The sequence below is a fragment of the Planococcus citri genome, chromosome 1 (assembly GCF_950023065.1).
Source record: "Planococcus citri chromosome 1, ihPlaCitr1.1, whole genome shotgun sequence".
In the NCBI taxonomy this organism is placed as follows: Eukaryota; Metazoa; Arthropoda; class Insecta; order Hemiptera; family Pseudococcidae; genus Planococcus; species Planococcus citri.
Genome location: NC_088677.1, coordinates 54,724,147 through 54,744,387, shown reverse-complemented (window position 1 = coordinate 54,744,387; position 20,241 = coordinate 54,724,147). Strand labels below are relative to the sequence as shown.

The 20,241-nt window shown below is 34.1% G+C and overlaps 5 protein-coding genes across 8 annotated transcripts in view; 2 read left to right on the top strand and 3 right to left on the bottom strand.

Annotated features, from left to right (window-relative positions):
- Positions 1-387: 387 nt before the first annotated feature.
- On the top strand, positions 388-4,880 carry LOC135832821 (elongation factor-like GTPase 1). Its single transcript, XM_065346316.1, has 2 exons — positions 388-587; positions 657-4,880. The coding sequence occupies exon 2, from the start codon at positions 850-852 to the stop codon at positions 4,021-4,023; it is 3,174 nt and encodes a 1,057-aa protein (XP_065202388.1). The 5' UTR covers positions 388-587; positions 657-849; the 3' UTR covers positions 4,024-4,880.
- adp (adipose) lies at positions 4,236-8,101 on the bottom strand. 2 transcript variants are annotated; one of them, XM_065346318.1, is made up of 15 exons: positions 7,845-8,101; positions 7,537-7,611; positions 7,329-7,459; positions 7,151-7,262; positions 6,891-7,078; positions 6,611-6,812; positions 6,415-6,544; positions 6,160-6,342; positions 5,972-6,090; positions 5,776-5,903; positions 5,615-5,695; positions 5,375-5,550; positions 4,953-5,070; positions 4,693-4,885; positions 4,236-4,603 (listed from the first exon to the last, which is right to left on the bottom strand). In XM_065346318.1, the coding sequence occupies exons 2-15, from the start codon at positions 7,594-7,596 to the stop codon at positions 4,448-4,450; spliced, it is 1,977 nt and encodes a 658-aa protein (XP_065202390.1). In that variant the 5' UTR covers positions 7,597-7,611; positions 7,845-8,101; the 3' UTR covers positions 4,236-4,447. The 2 variants fall into 2 exon arrangements, with proteins under 2 accessions (XP_065202390.1, XP_065202389.1); XM_065346317.1 differs by having other exon boundaries at positions 4,953-5,145; positions 7,845-8,100.
- Positions 8,102-8,370: 269 nt separating this feature from the next.
- On the top strand, positions 8,371-9,458 carry Trs20 (TRAPP subunit 20). The gene is made up of 3 exons (XM_065346336.1): positions 8,371-8,799; positions 8,882-9,115; positions 9,196-9,458. The coding sequence occupies exons 1-3, from the start codon at positions 8,710-8,712 to the stop codon at positions 9,292-9,294; spliced, it is 423 nt and encodes a 140-aa protein (XP_065202408.1). The 5' UTR covers positions 8,371-8,709; the 3' UTR covers positions 9,295-9,458.
- A 44-nt stretch (positions 9,459-9,502) lies between these two features.
- On the bottom strand, positions 9,503-11,374 carry LOC135832828 (1-acyl-sn-glycerol-3-phosphate acyltransferase alpha-like). Its single transcript, XM_065346335.1, has 6 exons — positions 11,235-11,374; positions 10,716-10,908; positions 10,515-10,648; positions 10,258-10,439; positions 10,010-10,175; positions 9,503-9,934 (listed from the first exon to the last, which is right to left on the bottom strand). The coding sequence occupies exons 2-6, from the start codon at positions 10,895-10,897 to the stop codon at positions 9,774-9,776; spliced, it is 825 nt and encodes a 274-aa protein (XP_065202407.1). The 5' UTR covers positions 10,898-10,908; positions 11,235-11,374; the 3' UTR covers positions 9,503-9,773.
- The window catches only part of LOC135832825 (1-acyl-sn-glycerol-3-phosphate acyltransferase beta-like), a 31,792-nt gene continuing 22,482 nt past the window's right edge, over positions 10,932-20,241 (bottom strand). For all 3 annotated transcript variants that reach the window (XM_065346326.1, XM_065346327.1, XM_065346328.1), the window contains 5 exons: positions 18,648-18,875; positions 14,505-14,641; positions 14,210-14,394; positions 13,862-14,030; positions 10,932-13,739 (listed from right to left, as the gene is read on the bottom strand). In XM_065346326.1, the coding sequence (XP_065202398.1) occupies positions 13,564-13,739; positions 13,862-14,030; positions 14,210-14,394; positions 14,505-14,641; positions 18,648-18,875 (895 nt within the window). In that variant the 3' untranslated portion in view covers positions 10,932-13,563. The remainder of the gene's footprint in view (positions 13,740-13,861; positions 14,031-14,209; positions 14,395-14,504; positions 14,642-18,647; positions 18,876-20,241) is intronic.

Here is a 20,241-nt window from a genome sequence, read left to right as displayed (position 1 = left end):
CATACATCTGAGAGCAAAAATTTCCCACAGTCGTTTGTTCTACTGCAGAGAAAAATTAGAGAGAATGAAGAAGAAAAAGACAACAACACTGATGTTGTCAGATTTTTCATTTTTTTTGCATTCAATTATTTTCCTTTATTTTCCATTTATTTTCTATTTTCTTCTTTATTTTGTTTTTCAAGAAACAATTACTTGAGTAATCACAATCATTTTACGACAAAACAATTTATATTTCAAAAAATAATTGATGAACGAAGTAAAAAAACAAAAATTCTTTGTGATTCAATTTTGTGTTTTCCATTTTCCGCTTTCAGTTTCACTTTTCACTTTCGTTTCAAATTCCACAAGTTCCATGACTCCACCCCCACCCCACTCTAATTTTCCGGTGATAGTGATAAAAAAAAATAAAAATTGAGCGGTGTTGTGATAAGGAATTGCATGTTTTTGCGCAAATTTTAATTTTTTACTTACATTTTTCTCACATTGTAAAAATTATTGTTACCGTAGCAAGTATTGCTTTTCAATTATTATTCATCGCTATTGTATCTTCATTCGAAAACTTGTAAAAGCTCAGATATTTCACTTGAGTAAGTATCCTGTAATGTCAATGTTATATTCTTGATGTACATGTAGTTATGTTCTATTGATGATTTCAGGTGACATTTCAATGTAAATCAGTATCTTCGAAAGTTCTGTATCTGCGTAACATGCACTGTAACGATGTCGTCAATTCAATGAGTTCTATTACGATAAATAACGCTGCATTACTACACATATCGTTTTTAATATACCAGATTTCTTGGCTACCCACTACGTGACAACCAGACGAAATTTCAAATCAAATTCACGATGGCTGTGACATTAAACGATAGAAAAATCTGTCCTTTCATGAGGAACATCAACAACATCAGGAATATATGTATTATGGCCCATGTCGATCATGGAAAAACCACGTTAGCAGATTCATTGATCGCCAGCAATGGTATAATTTCTCCTCGTTTGGCTGGTAAACTTCGATACATGGATAGTCGTAAAGATGAACAAGAACGTGGTATTACGATGAAGAGTAGTTCCATATCTTTACTTCATAAAAAGCAAGGAGACGAGTACTTGATAAATTTGATCGATTCTCCTGGGCATGTTGACTTCTCATTGGAGGTTTCCACAGCTGTGAGATTATGCGACGGAGCTTTGATTATGGTCGACGTTGTGGAAGGAGTTTGTGCTCAAACACGTGTATCTTTAAAACACGCTTGGGCGGAAAAAATCAAACCTTTATTAGTGCTGAATAAAATCGATCGTCTTATAACGGAAACCAAGATGGCTCCTATGGATGCTTACGTTCAACTGATGCAAATACTCGAACAGGTTAATTCGATCATGGGTGATCTTTTTCGTAGCGACGTGATGGAAAAGAGCGAAGAGACTAAAAGCGAAAATATTTCAAAAACTGATGATATCACTGTATCCGATTGGAGTTCGGGCTTGGACGACGCGGACGATTCTAATTTATATTTCTCTCCGGAAGAAGGCAATGTGATTTTCGCTTCTGCTATCGACGGATGGGGTTTCACATTGGACGATTTCGTTGAAATTTTCGCCAAAAAACTAGGTTTCAGTACAGCTGTGCTGCGTAAAACGTTATGGGGTAATTATTACCTTAATTCTAAGACCAAACGTGTTATGAAAGGAGCTCAAGAGATGGCCAAGAAACCCTTATTCGTGCAACTCATATTGGAGAATATTTGGTTATTTTACGATACAATAACAACTAAGCGAGATAAAGACAAGACGACACATATGATCGAAAGTCTGAATATCGATTTGAAACCGCAACTGTTACGTTTCAACGATCCAGTAACTTTATTACGTAATATTTTTGGTAAATGGTTACCGTTATCTCGAGCTATTTTAAATTCAGTCTGTACTAAACTTCCAGCACCCAATAATCTATCTGAAGAGAAAATCGATAACCTCATGTTCGGTTCGAAACAAATATTTTACGACGAAGCTTGCGCAGAAACTTTAGCCTTGAAGTCGTGTTTCGATAAATGTTCCCAAGATGAAAACGCTCCTCTAATAGTTTTCATTTCTAAAATGTTTCCTGTTGAGAAAAAACACTTGCCGGAAAATAGAGTGAAACCGCTCACTTTGGAGGAAATCAATCAAAGACGTGAACAAGCTAAGCAAAGATTAGCTGCCTTAGCCCAAAGTGATCAGTCTAACGGACCCGTCGAACCAGTTGAAGATGAAAAACCAGATTCGAGTTGCGACGAAACATTCATAGCTTTCGCTCGAATTTACAGCGGGCGTATTTTCAAAGGCCAAAAAGTATACGTTTTGGGGCCAAAACACGATCCCAATAAAGCCCTGAAAAAAATCAAGGATGGATACCAAATTAATCCGGATGCAACTCTGAAGGATTTAAAGTCCGACGAACATATAACTCAGGTGGAAATCTCCCAGCTGTATTTATTAATGGGTCGAGAGCTCGAACCACTTGATGAAGTGCCTGCTGGTAACGTATTTGGAATCGGTGGTCTAGAAGAACACGTTCTAAAAAGTGCCACCTTAGCGAGCGATGTAGCTTGCCCAGCATTCAGCGATCTTCACGTTATGGCTACTCCTATTTTACGAGTAGCGGTTGAACCTGAAAACCCGGCCCAGTTGTCGCAGCTCACGCAAGGTCTGAAATTACTCAATCAAGCCGATGCCAGTGTCCAAGTTCTGGTACAAGAAACCGGCGAACACGTGTTGATCACTGCTGGAGAAGTTCATCTGCAACGATGTATCGAAGATCTTCGCGAAAGATACGCGAAAATTCCGGTGCTCGTTTCGGAACCAATTATACCATTTCGTGAGACCGTTGTACCTCCTCCAACTGTTGATATGGTTAAAGAAGCCATAACTCGTAATACCACGAAACAAAGTAACGCCGAAGATGGCATTGTAACCATAAGCACATCTAATGGCTCATGTACCATCAAGATCAAAGCTATACCTTTATCAAACAATGTGATCCAAGTATTGGAAAAAAATACGGAGCTGATAAAATTTGTAACCGCTTCTGTCAGTTTAATGAAACATCAAGACACCGATCTAACATCGAAACTATCCGAACTGAATATCGAATCTAATGATTCCGATGTGAAATCTTCGAACCACGAAATCAAAGGCTTATTAGAATTGAAAACTAAACTCATGGAAGCATTTAAAACTGATCCATTAACAGCAAATGATATTACAGTCGATGACATCTGGAGTTTCGGGCCGAAATCCTGCGGACCCAATATTCTATTCAATATATCGTCAACGGCTGACTCAAAATTCTCATTCTGGTCAAATTTACAAAAACCTGGCGATAATCTGTACGCCAAGTACGAGAGTAGTTTCCTCGGTGGTTTCCAAATAGCTTCTCTTTCTGGTCCACTTTGCGAAGAACCCATGATGGGAGTAGGGTTCGTTATCTACGACTGGAATATCTCTGAAGACGTCACTACATCTATAAATACCCCTTATGGACCGTTTTCCGGCCAGCTTATGTCTACAGTGAAAGAAGGCTGTCGTAAATCCTTCCAAATGCAACCTCAAAGACTGATGGCAGCGATGTACACTTGTAATATCTTAGTCAATGCCGAAGTTCTCGGTAAAATGTACGGTTTACTTAATAAAAGGCACGGTCGCGTATTACACGGTGATTTAGCTCAAGGATCCGCAGCTACGTTCACCATAACTGCCTATTTACCAGTAGCCGAAAGTTTTCGGTTTGCTTCTGAAGTGCATAAACAAACTTCTGGATTGGCGAATCCTCAGCTGGTGTTTAGTCATTGGGAAGTGATCGATTTGGATCCTTTTTGGACCCCAAATACCGAAGAAGAGTATTTACTCTATGGAGAAAAAGCGGATTCTGAAAATTATGCCAGAAATTATATGAACAAGGTGAGGAAAAGGAAAGGACTGCCTACTGACGAGAAGGTAGTCGAATATGCTGAAAAACAGAGAACTCTGTCAAAAAATAAGTGATATTTTTTTGTATTCTGTGTGTTTTTTAAACATAAATTTCCTGTCATTTGTTTTATAAATTTGTAATCCATGTTGCATTAAATTTTTCTTGATGATTAAAAAATTGTTGTTTTTCTTCTGTTTGGAAAATCAGTCGAATAATATTGATCAATGTTAGTTTCTTTTCAGAATTATTATGGACTAGGAAAAATTGAAGTTCTCAAAACACCAAGTTGAACAGAAAAATCTTTTAATAAAAATATTCAAAATTTTTTAATAACATTCCATTAACAATAACAAAGAAACTTTTACAAAATGAGTAACCTATACGAACAGGTGTTTTGTACTTGAATGAACAAAAACTTCGATCGATATAATTATAAAAATAAGGAAAAATAAATACATATTCATAGGCATACAAAAAAAGAAAAAAATATAAGGCACATTAACTAGCTCTGCATTCTAACTGCGAAGATTCTTCAGAAGAAGAACCACTATTACTAATAAACATAACATCTAAATCATCTTTTTTCATTCGTTTATGATTTTTTTCAGCTGCTAAATCAAGATCACGAACCACTTTTTCATTAACCTTACCATCCTATAGACGAAAAAAAAAAAAAATTAAACAGGGAAAATTAAAGATCAACAAACTTTCAGTGTAAAAAATGAGCATTAAAATAAACGTACTTCTGGCTTGGGCGTCCATATTCGAACAACAGGTTCAATACCACTTGATGCTAATAAACAATAGTAAGGATGTGGTTGGAGGCAATTCACAATTGACGAATCGCCTTTCAAAATACGAATATTATTTTCGGTAAAACGATCCCAAAAGAATATCGAGCCGTCATCCGAGCCAGCTACAATGAATCGTCCGTCACTGAAAAAAGAGAATTGCATTAGAACAAATGGTGAAAAAAATGAAAGATTTTTCTCGAACGACATACTTTCCGAAAAAATTAGCCTCTTTAATATCGGTGGTAGAATTACAGTGGCCGCAGTAACGATGCTCGTAATCCGATGCTTTTTTTCGCCATACTTTTTCCGGTTTGGAGACCTGCAATCCTAAATTCGTATCCGCCACATAAATCCCACTTAATTGTAACGATACAAGTACTGATCGTTCTGACCTATTATCGTCTAATGTTCGAGAAAAAAAATCACATAATGGTAATTATTTCCTACCAATGAATGTAGTACATATGCACACACAATTACAAAGCATGCGTGTAAGTTGAAGCGTTATTAACCATATGGGGACATGCTCTAATCGCACATTCTGTACGCTGTAATAATTTTTGAACGCAGTCCCGAAAACCTTAAGCCCAAATTTTTAAGCATGCAAGAATTTCAATGTGATGATACTTACGTCTAGAACTTTTACGGTTTTTTTCAACCGTATGCTTTTTGCAAGCATCTTCTATATCTTTTTCTAAAGCTCGACAAGCGTGACTGTCCGCGTGATTCATGAATTTCGATTTAAACATGTCCAAACAAGTTTTAGCTTCTTCGAATCTCTTCAGTTCGTGAAAACATCTTGCTAATCTGTAAAGAGATATTTTTACACAGGGTTGGAAATTTCAATTTATCGCAAATCACGAAAACCAACCTGAAGAATGCTTTCATGTAATCAGGATCTAATTTCAGAGCTGTGCTGCAGTCACGTAGTGCTGCGTACATGTCACCTTTCCTAGAATTTGATATGGATCATCGGAATTAATCATCAGAAAAAAATTATTCATAGAGATGTTCTCAACACTAGATATTTACCATGCTCTTTTCATGTAAGCCGCGGCTCGATTACCAAAAAGTACAGCGCTGGTTTTATATTTACGAATAGCGTCATTGTACATTCTGATAGCCTTAAGATATTCACCGTTTTTGAAATGTTCATTGGCCTGAGAAAAAATTTCAGATTATTTCATAATTCGATATGAGCGAAGATTATCACAAATAATTTTCATACCGCTAATTTAATGTCTTCGATGACATTTGGTAGAATATCGTTAGTTTTATCGTCGTTCAAACACGTATCTGTAATCATGCCGTTGTTCTCATGGATTGAGTCGTTCACAGCCTCATATTCTGCAATGAATTCGTAATTTCAGTACGAGCAGACTTTCAAAAATTACTCTGTTGGTAGAAATACGTTACCTTTAATAATAGGAACACTTGGAATAGTAAAATATTTGGCGGGATGCTTTCTGGTAACATCGAATAAGTAAACTTGTTCACTTCCAAGATTAGCAAGTAAATCTTTGCCATCAGGACTGAACGAAAGATAAGTCACCGCATTATGTTCCGCTTTCTTACAGCCACTTTTGATTTGCAGATGCCCTATAAAGAAATCGCCACATTCAACTCGCGGAAACCTTTCGCAATCAACTACGTATTTTATCGATTACTCACCTGGTACAAAATATTGAACACAACCGCTAATTACATTATCAGTAATTCGCCAAGCTTCTTTGAGTTCTGATTCGCTACAGCTGTCAGAGGATTCATCTTCGACGATTTTCTGATACCATTGGCCAGATTTCTATGAAAATCAACGTGTAACATTTATTTCCAATAAAAAAATCACGCTGATACGCGTACAACTTACTCGATTCGTGGTAACTTTAATCATTCTTCTGTCGTAAAGCCGAATATAAGGATCGTTGGAGCCTACTGCTAACATTTCCGTTCGAACTGGGTTCACAGTAATGCATTTACCTTCGGCTAAAGCACCTTGATGATTTTTCAAATTTATTATGACGTTTTTCGCATCTTCGTCGCAAGTATGATGAATTCGGATATCAGCTTGGCTGCAAAGAATTACACATTAGCAATATAAAGATAGAAAATCGAACGTTAGTGAAATATGTAGATATTGATTCGATTACCGAATAATTCCATCTTCGGAAGCGCTCCAGAATAAATCTGGTACATCGGGAGCGACGGCGATGCGTTTGATTCGAGAACGAGCGCAGTTGCACACGTACACTGTATCTTTGGTTACAACATCTATACCTGATATTTTACAATCAGCGGCACCAGTAACTATTTTGGTATCATTGGTATGAGGCATGAACTGCACGTAAAAAATAAAAGCGTAAGATACGTAAAATATTCACTGGATAGATAAAAAAGATGAGAGATTTACCTTGACTGAAAATATGTTCCCATTATGAAAGGTGGGTAGAGTGGTCAATTTCTTTTTATGGAAAGGATCCCATATTATGACATGAGTATCATCCGAACCCGAGGCTAATAAACTGCAGAGGAAACAAACCAATGAGAAATAGTACTAAAAAATCAACTTACAGTACAAGAAATGTTACCTTCCAGTGTCATTCCACTGCAAACAATTTACACATCCATCATGACCTTCTAGGTCGATTTCGAGTCCCAGACGGTCGATAAATTTATCAGTTACGTGAAGTTTTTTCTGTAATACGTAACATATGTCATCCTGAAAGTGAAAAACATTAGTCAAACATCAGTCTACAATATATGTCCATTTTTATGGTTCTTCAACTATACGCTCACGTTAATTTCTCTGTTAGTGGCTAAATTCACAACATTTGGTATCTTTCTGAAACTGCTCATTGCGTAATTCTTCGACTAAAAACAGAAATGAAATTATAAAAGGTTAATGAAATATGCCATTGGTAAAAATGAAATGCGGCATTCATTCGAGTTCAAGACCCGGTCACCGAAAATGCTCAACATATTCCAAAAGCACATCAAACACAGCGGAATTGATGTGTATTACTCCAATTAAAGGAATATGCTAGAACATTAGAATTCATCACGATTAAACATATCATGAAAACAAATCAACAATATTTATTCACCTTTAATCCTCTAGAATAAGCAATTAGTCAACGTAACCATTTCCTTTATCCATTCGAACAGCTGAGTAAATTTTTATACTACACTCGAAACAATTCGGTTAACTGGTTCTTTTTGATGGATATATCGAAAGAATTGCGTACAAAATGTACAAAATCACCAAATATCTAATTAGAACATAAAGAATGAATAATTTTTCCGAAGTACTTTATAGAAATCAGCAAAAGTACTCAAAATCGTAGTTTGATAAACGAATGAATAATAAAAATGCAGGTTGGGATTGGGAATAATCAATGCAGAACTAAAAGCAAAATTTCGTTTCATCCGTTTTTAATTTTTCAAAGGAACGAATTTTATTTACTTTTATGGCATATCTTATGTTGAAATGAATCTAAATAAGAAAATAATTCATTTTTAAATGAATAAAATTATGAAATATTATTACAAATTTCGAGTTCGCCATTTTTTGTTTTGTTTTTTTTATTGCTACAACTTTGGTAACATTGAAATATGAAAGAATTTGCCCTTCCCTCATCTCGCCCATTTCGACAAATTAGAATGGTAGTAATATTAATTATTCAGTTTTTTAATTGAAAAAATATTATTTGATGGAATAATTGGAATATGGAATTTTGAATTGTTCAAGTTATTACTTTAAATGCAATTAGAAATAATTCCATTACATTTTCATTCTACTAGTTGATTTTCTACACGAAAGTTCGACGAGTTTTAAGTCTTGTTTACGTTCTAAACTCTTATCATTTTTGCTTTTGAGTGATATCACTTTTTCATTGATCAAAAAATTCAAAATGGTAAAAAACTCCTGTAATTAAAATTTTCGTGCGTTCATGTAACTTGATTCGTATAATGGCAGGTAGTTACTATTTCGTTATAGTCGGTCATAATGATAATGCTCTATTCGAAATGGAATTTTCGCCGACATCCAAAGACTTCAAGGTAAGGAATCTATACGTGTATTATTTTGATAACACCATCACTCAACGTGCATAGGCATGGATTTTATATTGTCTATTTATAGAAAGAAGATCATCGACACTTGGATCAGTTCGTAGCTCATGCAGCTTTAGATCTCGTAGACGAACATATGTGGAAAAATCCCAGTATGTATTTGAAGAATGTTGACAAATTTAACCAATGGTTTGTGTCTGCTTTCGTTACTGCTAGTCGAATGCGATTCGTTATGGTTCATGATGCTAAAAACGAAGATGGTATCAAGAGCTTTTTCACCGAAGTGTATGAATTATTCATCAAGGTAATACATATATCAATATCAACCAGCTGATTCATACTTTACAATGAAGGTTTTATTGATAATTGTTTCATTAATTTCAGTACTCGATGAATCCATTTTATAAAATAAATACTCCTATCAAGTGTCCCTCGTTCGAACGTAAGGTGTTATTTTATGGAAGAAAACACCTAGTGAATTGATTTGATTACATGAAGAGTTGTTATCGCTTTTTGAACACAACTGAACATCTTACCTGTTCAATAAGACATCAAGCAAGAATCGATGTAAATTTGTAAATAATATTTTTATACTGTATTTTTTTCTTGTTATATTTTTATTTTGAAAATACATATGGGAACAGTCATCCACTGTGCGTTGTTTTTTTTAGACGAAAAAAAAACTCGAAAATTGATAAAATCAAAATATATTTACTTCCTAAGTACATTTAAAAAATTAACAACGGACTTCCTTACATTTCATAAGACATTACACATTCCATTATTTAAAAATACTTTATAACACAAATAAGAGTTTACAGTTAAAATCACATGAGCAAGTAAAAAATCTACGAGTATGCTGGATTAAAATCAAGTTAAAATAAACAATTAAAAATAACCTCAATACCATTAACTAAAAAGTTCGCCTCCAAAGTCAAGTGAAAGTACGTAAAAACACAAAATTATTCAGATTTGTCAAATTTAACACTTTTCAGCATTTTTTCGGTAACTTCTTTGTACTGCTGATTCATCAGATTATAAGTAGTGCTCATCAACGTTTCAATATTTTCTTTTTTCAATCCCTTTGTAGGAATAGCGGGCAAAATCTTGATATTAACGTTTCCTGAAACAGCAATCACTCGAGTGAATTAATTGAACCATAATGTAACAAAATTGTACTTTATTTGACTCTACGAACCTCCATCAAAAATGCACTTCTTGGAATTCAAGAAGTAATATTGAGACACGACGATTGGTTGTAGAGGACATTGAGACGAAATAGCCACGTGAAATGCTCCTTTTTTAAACGGTAATAATTCATCTCCACCATGTCTGGTACCTTCTGGGAACATGCACAATTTCGCCTAAAACACGTTCATCAGTTTAATACTTGTACATTATAAATTCCGAATCATCGTTCAAATTTTACAACAAACGCTAAATTACCTTTCGATCATTTATTGTTTTCGCTGTTTTATTAATAGTTTCTTTAGCTTTTTCACCATTCAGTCTATCAATGAAAATAGTACCCCATAACCAGGTGGCTAATCCGAAGGGCCACATGTAGAAAATCTCTTTTTTAGCAATAACCGAACATCGATCAAAAATAGGCCATATTTCTGATAAAACTGCGATCAAAATTAAACATACATACATGAAAATATGATCATACGAAAGAGAAAAATCATTGAAAATATTGTTACCTAGCATATCGACGATGCTTTGATGGTTAATGAGTACTACGCTAGCTGAATCTTGAACAATATTTTCTTTTCCTTCGACGGTACATTTGACACCTAATGCTCGTCCAACCGTTTTCAATGACCACGCAGGTATCCTTCAAAACAGGAAAATGTAATTAGTATTTTTATCACGAAAAATGAAAATACATTTGTACTACTCACAACGCATTTTTGGAATCTTTCGGTCGTAGTAACATTAGTGGAATGCACATAGTTGCAGCTGTGGTCATTGCTAATGCGAAAATGGTATGTTTTATGTAGTATCGAAATACATTATTTGTAACGTAGAAGTACACCAAAGTACCAACACTAGCAGCCCCAATGAATTGAGTAAGCGCATTCATGATTCAAGTTGCTATTGAAAATAACACAATCAGATGAAAACACATTGAAAATGTTTATTGGTAACAAAGTTGATGGTAATTGACATGAAACAAATTTATCACTACTGACAAAAATTACACCATTCCACTAGACACAAAGATGTGGAACATGATTTATGAACTGTTTTCCTCCGAAGGAATGACTAACAAATAACTTCTATGAAGAAGATAATACAAAAGAAAGTGTTTGATATTGATGCCATAATTTGCATACAATATCCATTTTTGATCAATTTTATTCGTTCTATCAAAATCATATTCCGTAATAATAAATGCAGATATAAAAACTTATACGTACTTGATACAAACTAGTCTTGTGGAATTCAATATTTGCAATCAATTACAACTTAAAATTAAATTGCAGCTCAAAAATTAATAACACATTCGCGAAAAAAGAAAAAATTTCCATTTTCTTATCACATTCACATAGAATTTTATTATCATAGAAAAGAAACGTCACGCTAGTGTCGCCAGTGTACCCAGGTACCAGTGTCGTTACTTGACGTCACAACCATGATGTAGAGGTAGTCCATCTCCATACCCCAAGGAAAAAAAACTTGGTCTAAATTCTGATTTCAATGATTTCAAAAATTTAATGATTCTAAGTAGACGCTAACGCTACCTCTCAAAGTTAACACAATCAGTCATGTAAAAAGTAAAAGTGTGGCTGTGTGGCTTCATTTATAGCATAAAATTTGATAACAAACAATACCGCTTATGATTTTTAGTTCGCATGACTACATTTCTTGGAGGTCGAGACAGTTTTTGAATGAATATAAAGTTATTAATAACAGTGATTAAAGCATTGAAATTATTGAATAATAATATTATAATAATCAGATTAGATGATAATGCGGAAATATGGATAAACATATAGGTCGTAAGTCTGAATAAAAAATGCAATCGGTGGAGTACTTATAAGTATCAATCACGTGTTTTTTGCGGTGTCAAAACATGTTTAAAAAATTGGAATATTTCCATTACTCATAAGACCGAAGTCCTCTTCTGCCCTCTTTACCTCTCCATTTTAGCTGGCTCGCAGTGTGAAGTCTAATCCAAATCGAGAAATGAACGAGCCAAGGAATTTAATTCATCTTTTGAGTGAGCCCTTTTTTGAAATCAAGTCTGTGGGGTTAAGCTCAGCTGGAGTCCCAAATTCAAAAACTTAAGCCTAATCTTGCATTTTTCAAGTTCTAGGTTCATACCTGCTAGTCTCAGCTCACGATAAAAGTGACGAAATGTCATAGTTTGTATTTGAAGGTTTATAATTTAAAAAAATTTTTAATTTCCCAATTTTTGTTTCTTAAAAAAAAAAACTTCACCGTGAAGGCGGAAAATTTAAAAACTTGTATTGTAACGTAATCTCCTCCACGAACTTTCAACAATATTTTTGTACCCGCATTTACTAGTCACTTTTGTCATCGATTAACAGAATAAAATACCTATGAATTAATGTAACAAAAAATTAAGAATAATAAGTCGTTGATTTATCAAGAGATCACTTTAGATTAAAACTCTCCACCTAATTTCATGTAATTAATGTAATCATATTAATTTTTATTCATGAGACAATAAAGCCAATAATTTTGATTAAAAACAAATTATCAACTTAGGTACTTACGTCAAAAATCATGCATGTACAAAAAGCGAAGTCATTTATCGAAATTTTTCAAAATTTGATAGAAAAGTGGAAAAACAAGGTAAAAATTTGAGATTTTTTTAGCTAGGTAATATTTAACCTCTACCCCTGCTTCAAGTGAGAGTTCGAAAATAAAATATTGATCCATGTACAAAGTAGGTAATTTCTAAAAGTGAAAAATTTTAAAGTCCTAAATTTGAAGAAAAATTTGTTAAATAGAGGGTAAATTGTTACCTAAGAAGAACTAAGAAGTATCAATTATTTATATCCCTTTTAAGAAGTCGTTATTTACGTTTTAATTTTGCGCTGAAATGAAATTGAATCTAAACAGGCTTAATTTGAATCTTTTTCATTTTAAATTTTTTTTCAGAATGTTGTCACGGGAATCTACATATACATACTCGTTTAATACGAGTACCTAAAGGCTAAAAATAGATATAAAATTTCAATTTATTTTTAAAAAGATCCGATAAATCAAACATCCATTATTTTAATCACAATACTGAGAGATGACCTACACAAAACCATTATTGAGTAACAAATTTTGTTTAAAACAAAGTGGTAGCATTACTGTGGATGTTCTAGATTTTCGGATCAGTATTCATTAATTAGTACATAATATATTACATATAAGGCAATGGTAATGGTAACAATATAAAGCAAAAATAAAAATTAAGTGACAGAACTACAAAGAGCGCTAAATGCCAAAAACGTTTTTTACAGGAGAGCAAAAATATTTTGCGTAACACGTACGGCTTATGGAGAGCCTATCTTTTGGCGTTTATTTGTACGACATGGAAAAGTGTTGTCTCAAATATGAAACAATGAGCGCACACACGCGTTATACGTATAACCTAGGGGCTTAGGTATAGGTATATACATTGTGCTGAAAAAACTCATTTTGACAAACATAGCACTTAGCACTCTTTGTACTTCCCTCAACTCATTAATACATTCGTTTATAAACAGCCAAAAATTTGAAACAGGATTATAAATTTCTACAACAAGGTAATTTACCTTGCTCTCTTTGCTTTTTTAACATCGCGCGAAATTCGTCGTTTTTAGCAGACATTAAGTTATAAACTTTTTCGATTAACGTGTCGATATCGTCCAAAGTTAATCCTTTCGTAGGAATTGGCTCTAAAGCTTCTACAATAACTTTACCTAAAACACATCGCAATTGCAATTTTAAACTTTGCTCCATTACAAGTTTATTAGATAGGTAAGGTACCTAGTTATACTCTACGTATAGGTATGAATGTTTGTCGTAACCAATGAAGACTTACCTTTGCCAAAATAATGTGTTTTTCCATCGATAAAATAATACGGAGAAAATACCACTGGAATGACAGGAACTTGACAACAGATCGCTACTCTGAAAGCGCCTTTTTTGAAAGGTAACAGTTTTTCAGGGTTTCTATTCCTTGTTCCTTCAGGAAACATCCATAATTTAGCCTGTAATATAAAGCGTATTACATTTCTGGAAATTATTCTGTTACACAGTACCTATTTCGAATGATTTGTTTTTGGTTAGGGCTGCCTAAATTTTACGCTAACTCAGAATCGGTGTCCCTAATAGACTATGGATGGTTACGTTTTATGTAGGTACATAATATTTTACTACACATACATACCTTTTGCCTACAAACATATTCAGCAGTTTTGTTAATAGTTTGGTGAGTTTTTTCGTATGAAGGAACTCGATCAATGAATACTACTCCAGCAATCCACGCTAATAATCCGAAAGGCCAAATGTAGAATACTTTTTTACGAGCAATCGCTGTACATTTCTCCATCACATCCCAAAACGTAAACATGCCTTGATTTCAAAAATGAATAATTAGTTGGTAAATTGAAAATTCAATGCATATTGTGGAACTTATACCTAAGTATATAGGTAGGTAGGTAGTTTTTTTTTTGCGGACTCACCTAACACATCGAAGAAAGATTGATGATTAGCTACAACAACAGCAGTTCCATGTTCTTTAGATAGGACTTTTCCATTTCTCAGTTCGAATTCTACACCGATTATTTTTCTAACTGGTCGACAAATGTAAGCGCCGTAACTACAATTAGAAAAGAAACAATGCGTAGGTATAATTACAATTAGAAAAGCACGATTTCATAACAGTAGGCCATTTTTTTGTTAAAAAAATTCGAACATCTCAGTTTTGCTACAATGAATTATGCGTCGCTTTACCACTTATTGTTAATTGTTCTTTAGAATTCGAATTTTGAATAACTTCAAACTTCAACTGAATATGTAATTATTAAAGTAGATCAATGGTAGGTAGTAGGTACCTATATGTATAGCTGAGTTATGCAGAATTGCAGCAATGCAATAGGAAATAAGTGCAGTGTGGAGTACCTACCTAACCATTGGAAGAGCTACATATAAAATTATGTCAGCTGTCAAATTTTCATCTCACTAAATAATTAACGCCTGATAGGTATTTTTACAATTTTTTTTATTAATCAATTGCTTTAATTAATACATTAAGTCTTATAAAAACTACATTTACCTAACGTTCTTTCTAAAATTAAAATCCATGCTCTATTCGATTTCTACGATTACTTAAGTATAAGGATGGGTTAAGTACTATAATTAAAATATACCTAAGTAATAGAAATATCAGCAAATCGAGAAAAAAAAATGACAACACTATATTTTTGAAAATTTTTATTTTTTGTTGTTAAAGTTGTCATTTATATATTTTCATTCATTTGTACCTGTGTAATGTTTCGGTTGATCACAGTGAATGATTATAATTAATGATGGCACATGATTGGTTGTTGGCCTGAGGTGATGACATTTCACCAATCATATGCATCTATTATACGTTGCCAACCTATATTTTTAATAAAAAACTTTCTTTGGGGTTCACGATATTTTTGTGCACCCTGTAAGTACATTTATATCATACTTATGTAATTTTACATCATCCTGCAAGATGAGTTCAACTGTACAACATCAAAATTTGATTTCAGAAGTTGAAAACCCATTCATTTGAATCTAAAAATCTTCGCACTTGAAATTTTTTTCAAAGTGAAGTATTTGTCAGAAATAGCGTAAATGTGCCTAAGTTTGCGCGCTTCCTAAGATTGCGCAGTAACGATTTCTCAGAACCAGTGAGAGTTACAACATTGATACCGCCTTTACTTGAAAGAAGAATCAAAATGATCATACTTGACGCTTTTTGGTGATGGTAGCACCAAGTGTTGCCAATTGACAAGCGAAAAACTTTTTTTTCAAATTTTTTAATAACTTTTCCAATAAAAGTCGCACGCGATAATTTTTATGGAAATGGCAGCAGAGATCTGAATAAGCTATTTTTAGATTCGTCATTGTCTGGGGATTATAACAAGCACATATTTCAAGTATTTTCTGCTTTAATTAGGTTTCAATTTTTCAATTTTTTAAAAAACACCCCTGTGCCTAAGATTGCGATTTTTAGTTTTTGCTACTTTTCTAAACTAATAATGATACTTTTTGAAATTTTCGTCAAGAATTCAATTTATTTGAATGAAATGACACCTTCTATACGTGTATCGAGTTTACTCCTTGTCAAAAGCTAGGGAGAAATGGGTGTAGTGCTGGAAATATTAGATATGAGTGCATTTCCAGTGTGGTTCACTCAGAAGTTTCAAATGCACGTTCTTGTGAGACATTTTGTTTGCTTTCATCATTAATTAAACAATATTGACGAATTTCTATGTTTTTCACTGGTGCACAATCTTGGGAAGGTGAATGCGCAATCTTAGGAAGGCATATGCCTAAGTTTGCGCATTTGACTTTTTTTGGTTTTTGGTCAAAATATCAAAAACTAAATCGATCAAAAAATTTATTTCAGGGGCAAATCATAGCCAAATGTTTGAAGAACCTTCTGTACAAATTTCAATATTCTAGCTCCTTTTCATAAAAAGTAGTGACTGTTTGAAAATTAGGTGCGCAAACTTAGGCACATTTACCCTATTCCATAAAACAGTCTAAATTAGGTACATGTGTGTTTTCTATCACTTTGTTGCTGGAAAATTTATGGCCTATGGGTATAGCGATGAGGTTTTAATTCTCGTCCTGCCTCTGATCCACCCTTCCCCTGTTCTCCCTTCAACGCTTAAAATTGTAATCTACCTAGGTGTACCTTTTCCTACTCTAATTTCATCAACTACCTACACAATTACGTAAAATACATAAATAAATGATTCATTCGTTTCCTGTACATAGAGCCTTGGCTGCTTCAATATCCGCCATTGTTTCAATCTTCAAAGCATCCATACCATCGCCTTTACGAACGAATATTTTTCCATCACGAGTCCAAACATATTTGAAATTGTGGTGCGTTTTCAACACCAATGCTTTCTGCAATAGATCAGCACGCTGTTTGGGCAGATGTTCATTGACAAAGATTTTACAATTTTCCCTGAATCCTAATACTCGCGAATTCAGCTTTCTCTCTCGACATTCCCTGATGAACGTAGTTTTATGTTTTCTTCTGACAAATTTCACAAGTATATTAGGTGGCCTGTTGCAGTCAATATTTGTAGATAGTAGTCGGTGGCTGGCATCGATATCCCCTGCGTACAGAGGCATGCCTACTTGCGCTGCTAATGCAAGAACAATTTGATCTGTTGATTCCTTCGGTAAGTGAGGAACGCCCTGGATTACAACGTTATTACGTCGACTATAAACGTCCATATTTTCCAGATATTTTGCATTTGCATTCGAATCCATGGCATTCTCATCGCCGGATTCGAGATTATTGACCTGGACCAGGACGTTTGATTGTGGTTCGGTTTCTTCATTCAAAGATCTACGATCTAAGCGTCCGATAATGTCGGCAATGTTATCAATTTTTACACGCATATCCGCAATTTCTTTTTTGATAGTTGCGACTTCCTCTTCGAGAACTCGTCGCATAACTCTTTCTATTCGTGTTTCCAGCATTCCATGCGTAAGGGAAGAGTTTGCATTGGTGCCAACATCTTGCTGACGCACGTCATGGTCAGTAAGGCTGAGAAATACTTTATAGTTATCACGGTTGTTTGGGGACATCTTTAAGAGCATAAGTCAAATTAGTAATTAAAAAAAGGACGCACACCAAAACACTCCTCGACTCGATACACTGGAGCACGCCGACACAATGCGTCATTATGAAGCCAACATCGATTATATACATACATATTATAAGTCATAGATGGGGCAAGATTACTGATAACAGTCATCGCTTGAACATACAAAGTATTCTGCACTATACAGATAAAAGATTTTTTTAATTTGCCACTGACTATAGTCCAATAAATGAGCAAATAAACATGACCCTCTATGCAACAGATGGGTCACTGCTTCTCATTGTTGCGCGAGAAGGGTGAGGGAGTGCTAGGTTGAAAAACGAATGAAACCGCCAATTCCTCGCCTATGAGTTAGGTATGACGATTCCTTGCCCTACGATAATTCCTCGCACATGACAATTTCTAGCCTACGACAGTAATTCCTTGCTTTTAAACTTAGCATAAAAAGTTGAAAATGGAATACATACGAGTACAAAAATGCTTAAAATGAGTGCCCAAGGGAATGAACAAAAGCAAAAACGATTCTGTTCAACACTCGGTTGGCAAAATGAAAAAGTCGGGAAAGCAGAAAAAACATTTAAAAAATATGTAAATGTTTCAATGAATAAAAATCTAATTAACTCATTTGTCCGAAAATATGAACTCTAAAGAACACAGAAAAGGCAGACGTCCATTTTCTGTAGGTTTATTATGTAATAAATCATAGAGGTAGATAACTAGATACCTACAGGGTGCCCAGAAATATCGAGCACCCCTAAAAAAGTTTTCTACTAAAATACTTTGGTTGGCCACAGTGAATGATAATAATTTACAGCACATGATTGGTTGTTGGACTGGAGAGATAACATTCCACCAAGCATATGCATCTATTTCACGTTGCCAACCTATATTTTTAATGAAAAACTCACGATATTTCTGGGCACCCTGTATGTACTTTATGTAAGCAGGTAGTTTCATACCTACATAACCAATAACGTAAATAGCACGCCGGATTATACTTACAGACAATTTAGAACGCCTTGTCTCATATTCAGCACGAAAAATGGCCATACTAAGGTGCCGAAAAACGCCGGATAGGTCAGATAAGCAGTGTAACACGCGAAAAATCGTATTTTGCTTTCGTAGCCGAAAATGTACTGGAGTATTATAGCTGTCAATAAGATGATGGCAGGATACCAGACGACATTGTTGAAATACGCGATAAGGAACGATACGATGCTCTCGTAGTGCCTGGAAATAAAAGCAAAGCGTCGTTAGAAATGTTAAGAAATACACTAAAATTTTAAAAAAATACCTAACCAAATTTTCATATTGTAAGAGGGTATAAATACATTAACACCTCCAAAATAACAAATACGCAGATTAGGTAATCAGAGGCTGTGCGTATGGGCTGACATTCCATTACATTATAATTGGGTACTATAGGTGGTATATTGTAAAATAAACGTGCATTGAAACGTGTTTCAATACCTCTTATCTCTATTCTGTGCACACTAATGAAAAAATCGCGAGTATTTTTTTTTTAGTAAAATTGAAAACCAACTAAAGGAACAAACATACATACATACTTATAATCCCATTTATAATTTCAAATTTTAATTGGTATAGAAGTAATTGTATCAGAAGTGCGTTGAAAACTCACTCACACTTGAATCACAATCACATGTATAGTACCTATGTGCCTGTGTTTGGGTTTTTGGAGGTTAAAAAAGATTCTTCGAGAAAAATGCTCGATTGAATGATTAAAGATATACCTATTACATAAGTACTGAAAAAATTATGATTAGATTAGTGTGCGTTTCTATTTTAATCGAATATTTTTTTTAATCGCTTTGTTCATTACGTTCAAACTACATAATACGAAGTTTACGTATATTATGATTCTGTTTTCAGTTAGGTACCTACTGGATAGTCGGATAGGTAGAACTAGGTACAATAGGTACATAACATATTTTTATTGCGCTCTTTGGTACATTGTGCATAATTATGTAGTGAGGTAGATATACCTATACTATACGAGTGTTAGGTCAATAAAAATCGTAAAATGAGTTTTTTGTTTGTTATATTTTTCACTTTTTTTCCTTCCTTGTTCACTAGTCGAAGAATTATCTATTACGATAATAGGATAATTGTAGTGTAATCTGTAAATGATACGATTATAATTATTCAGATTGAACCCCAATTAAAGGTACCTACGTATTAGGTGTAGTTACATTTAATGACTCATCAGCAATCGAAGTTGTATCACCAACTTTCTTATGTAAATTAAATTTTCACAAAAGGACTTGAATAAATATTATACTCAAGTTCTGGTTGACAACACAAAATTTAGAACAACACTTTACCATCAAAGTTCGACACCTTCCCTTTTAAAAACATTAAATAACAAGCAGATAAAATTAGAGGCTCGATCGTCTGCAAAAAATGAGATGAAAAAGAGCAAAATACAGATACACAAAAAAAGTACCGTACATTGAATTTTGATTCTTGACCAAAACTTAAAAATATAGGAAAGAGTCCGTGCGGTGTTTTTAAAAAATCATAATATGTCACATATGAAAAATTGGTGAAAATTAACTTGGTATAGGTAGATTGG

Excerpts from the sequence above, each read along its gene's own strand:
- LOC135832821 (XM_065346316.1), top strand. The coding sequence starts at position 850 with ATGGCTGTGACATTAAACGATAGAAAAATCTGTCCTTTCATGAGGAAC.
- adp (XM_065346317.1), bottom strand. The coding sequence starts at position 7,596 with ATGAGCAGTTTCAGAAAGATACCAAATGTTGTGAATTTAGCCACTAAC. Across the intron at positions 6,343-6,414 it reads TGTTCAATATTTTGTACCAG|GGCATCTGCAAATCAAAAGT; the intron begins GTGAGTAATCGA and ends ATTTCTTTATAG. Across the intron at positions 5,551-5,614 it reads TACATGAAAGCATTCTTCAG|ATTAGCAAGATGTTTTCACG; the intron begins GTTGGTTTTCGT and ends ATCTCTTTACAG.
- Trs20 (XM_065346336.1), top strand. The coding sequence starts at position 8,710 with ATGGCAGGTAGTTACTATTTCGTTATAGTCGGTCATAATGATAATGCT. Across the intron at positions 8,800-8,881 it reads CGACATCCAAAGACTTCAAG|AAAGAAGATCATCGACACTT; the intron begins GTAAGGAATCTA and ends GTCTATTTATAG. Across the intron at positions 9,116-9,195 it reads TGTATGAATTATTCATCAAG|TACTCGATGAATCCATTTTA; the intron begins GTAATACATATA and ends CATTAATTTCAG.
- LOC135832828 (XM_065346335.1), bottom strand. The coding sequence starts at position 10,897 with ATGAATGCGCTTACTCAATTCATTGGGGCTGCTAGTGTTGGTACTTTG. Across the intron at positions 10,649-10,715 it reads AAAGATTCCAAAAATGCGTT|GATACCTGCGTGGTCATTGA; the intron begins GTGAGTAGTACA and ends CCTGTTTTGAAG. Across the intron at positions 10,440-10,514 it reads AAGCATCGTCGATATGCTAG|TTTTATCAGAAATATGGCCT; the intron begins GTAACAATATTT and ends TTTTGATCGCAG.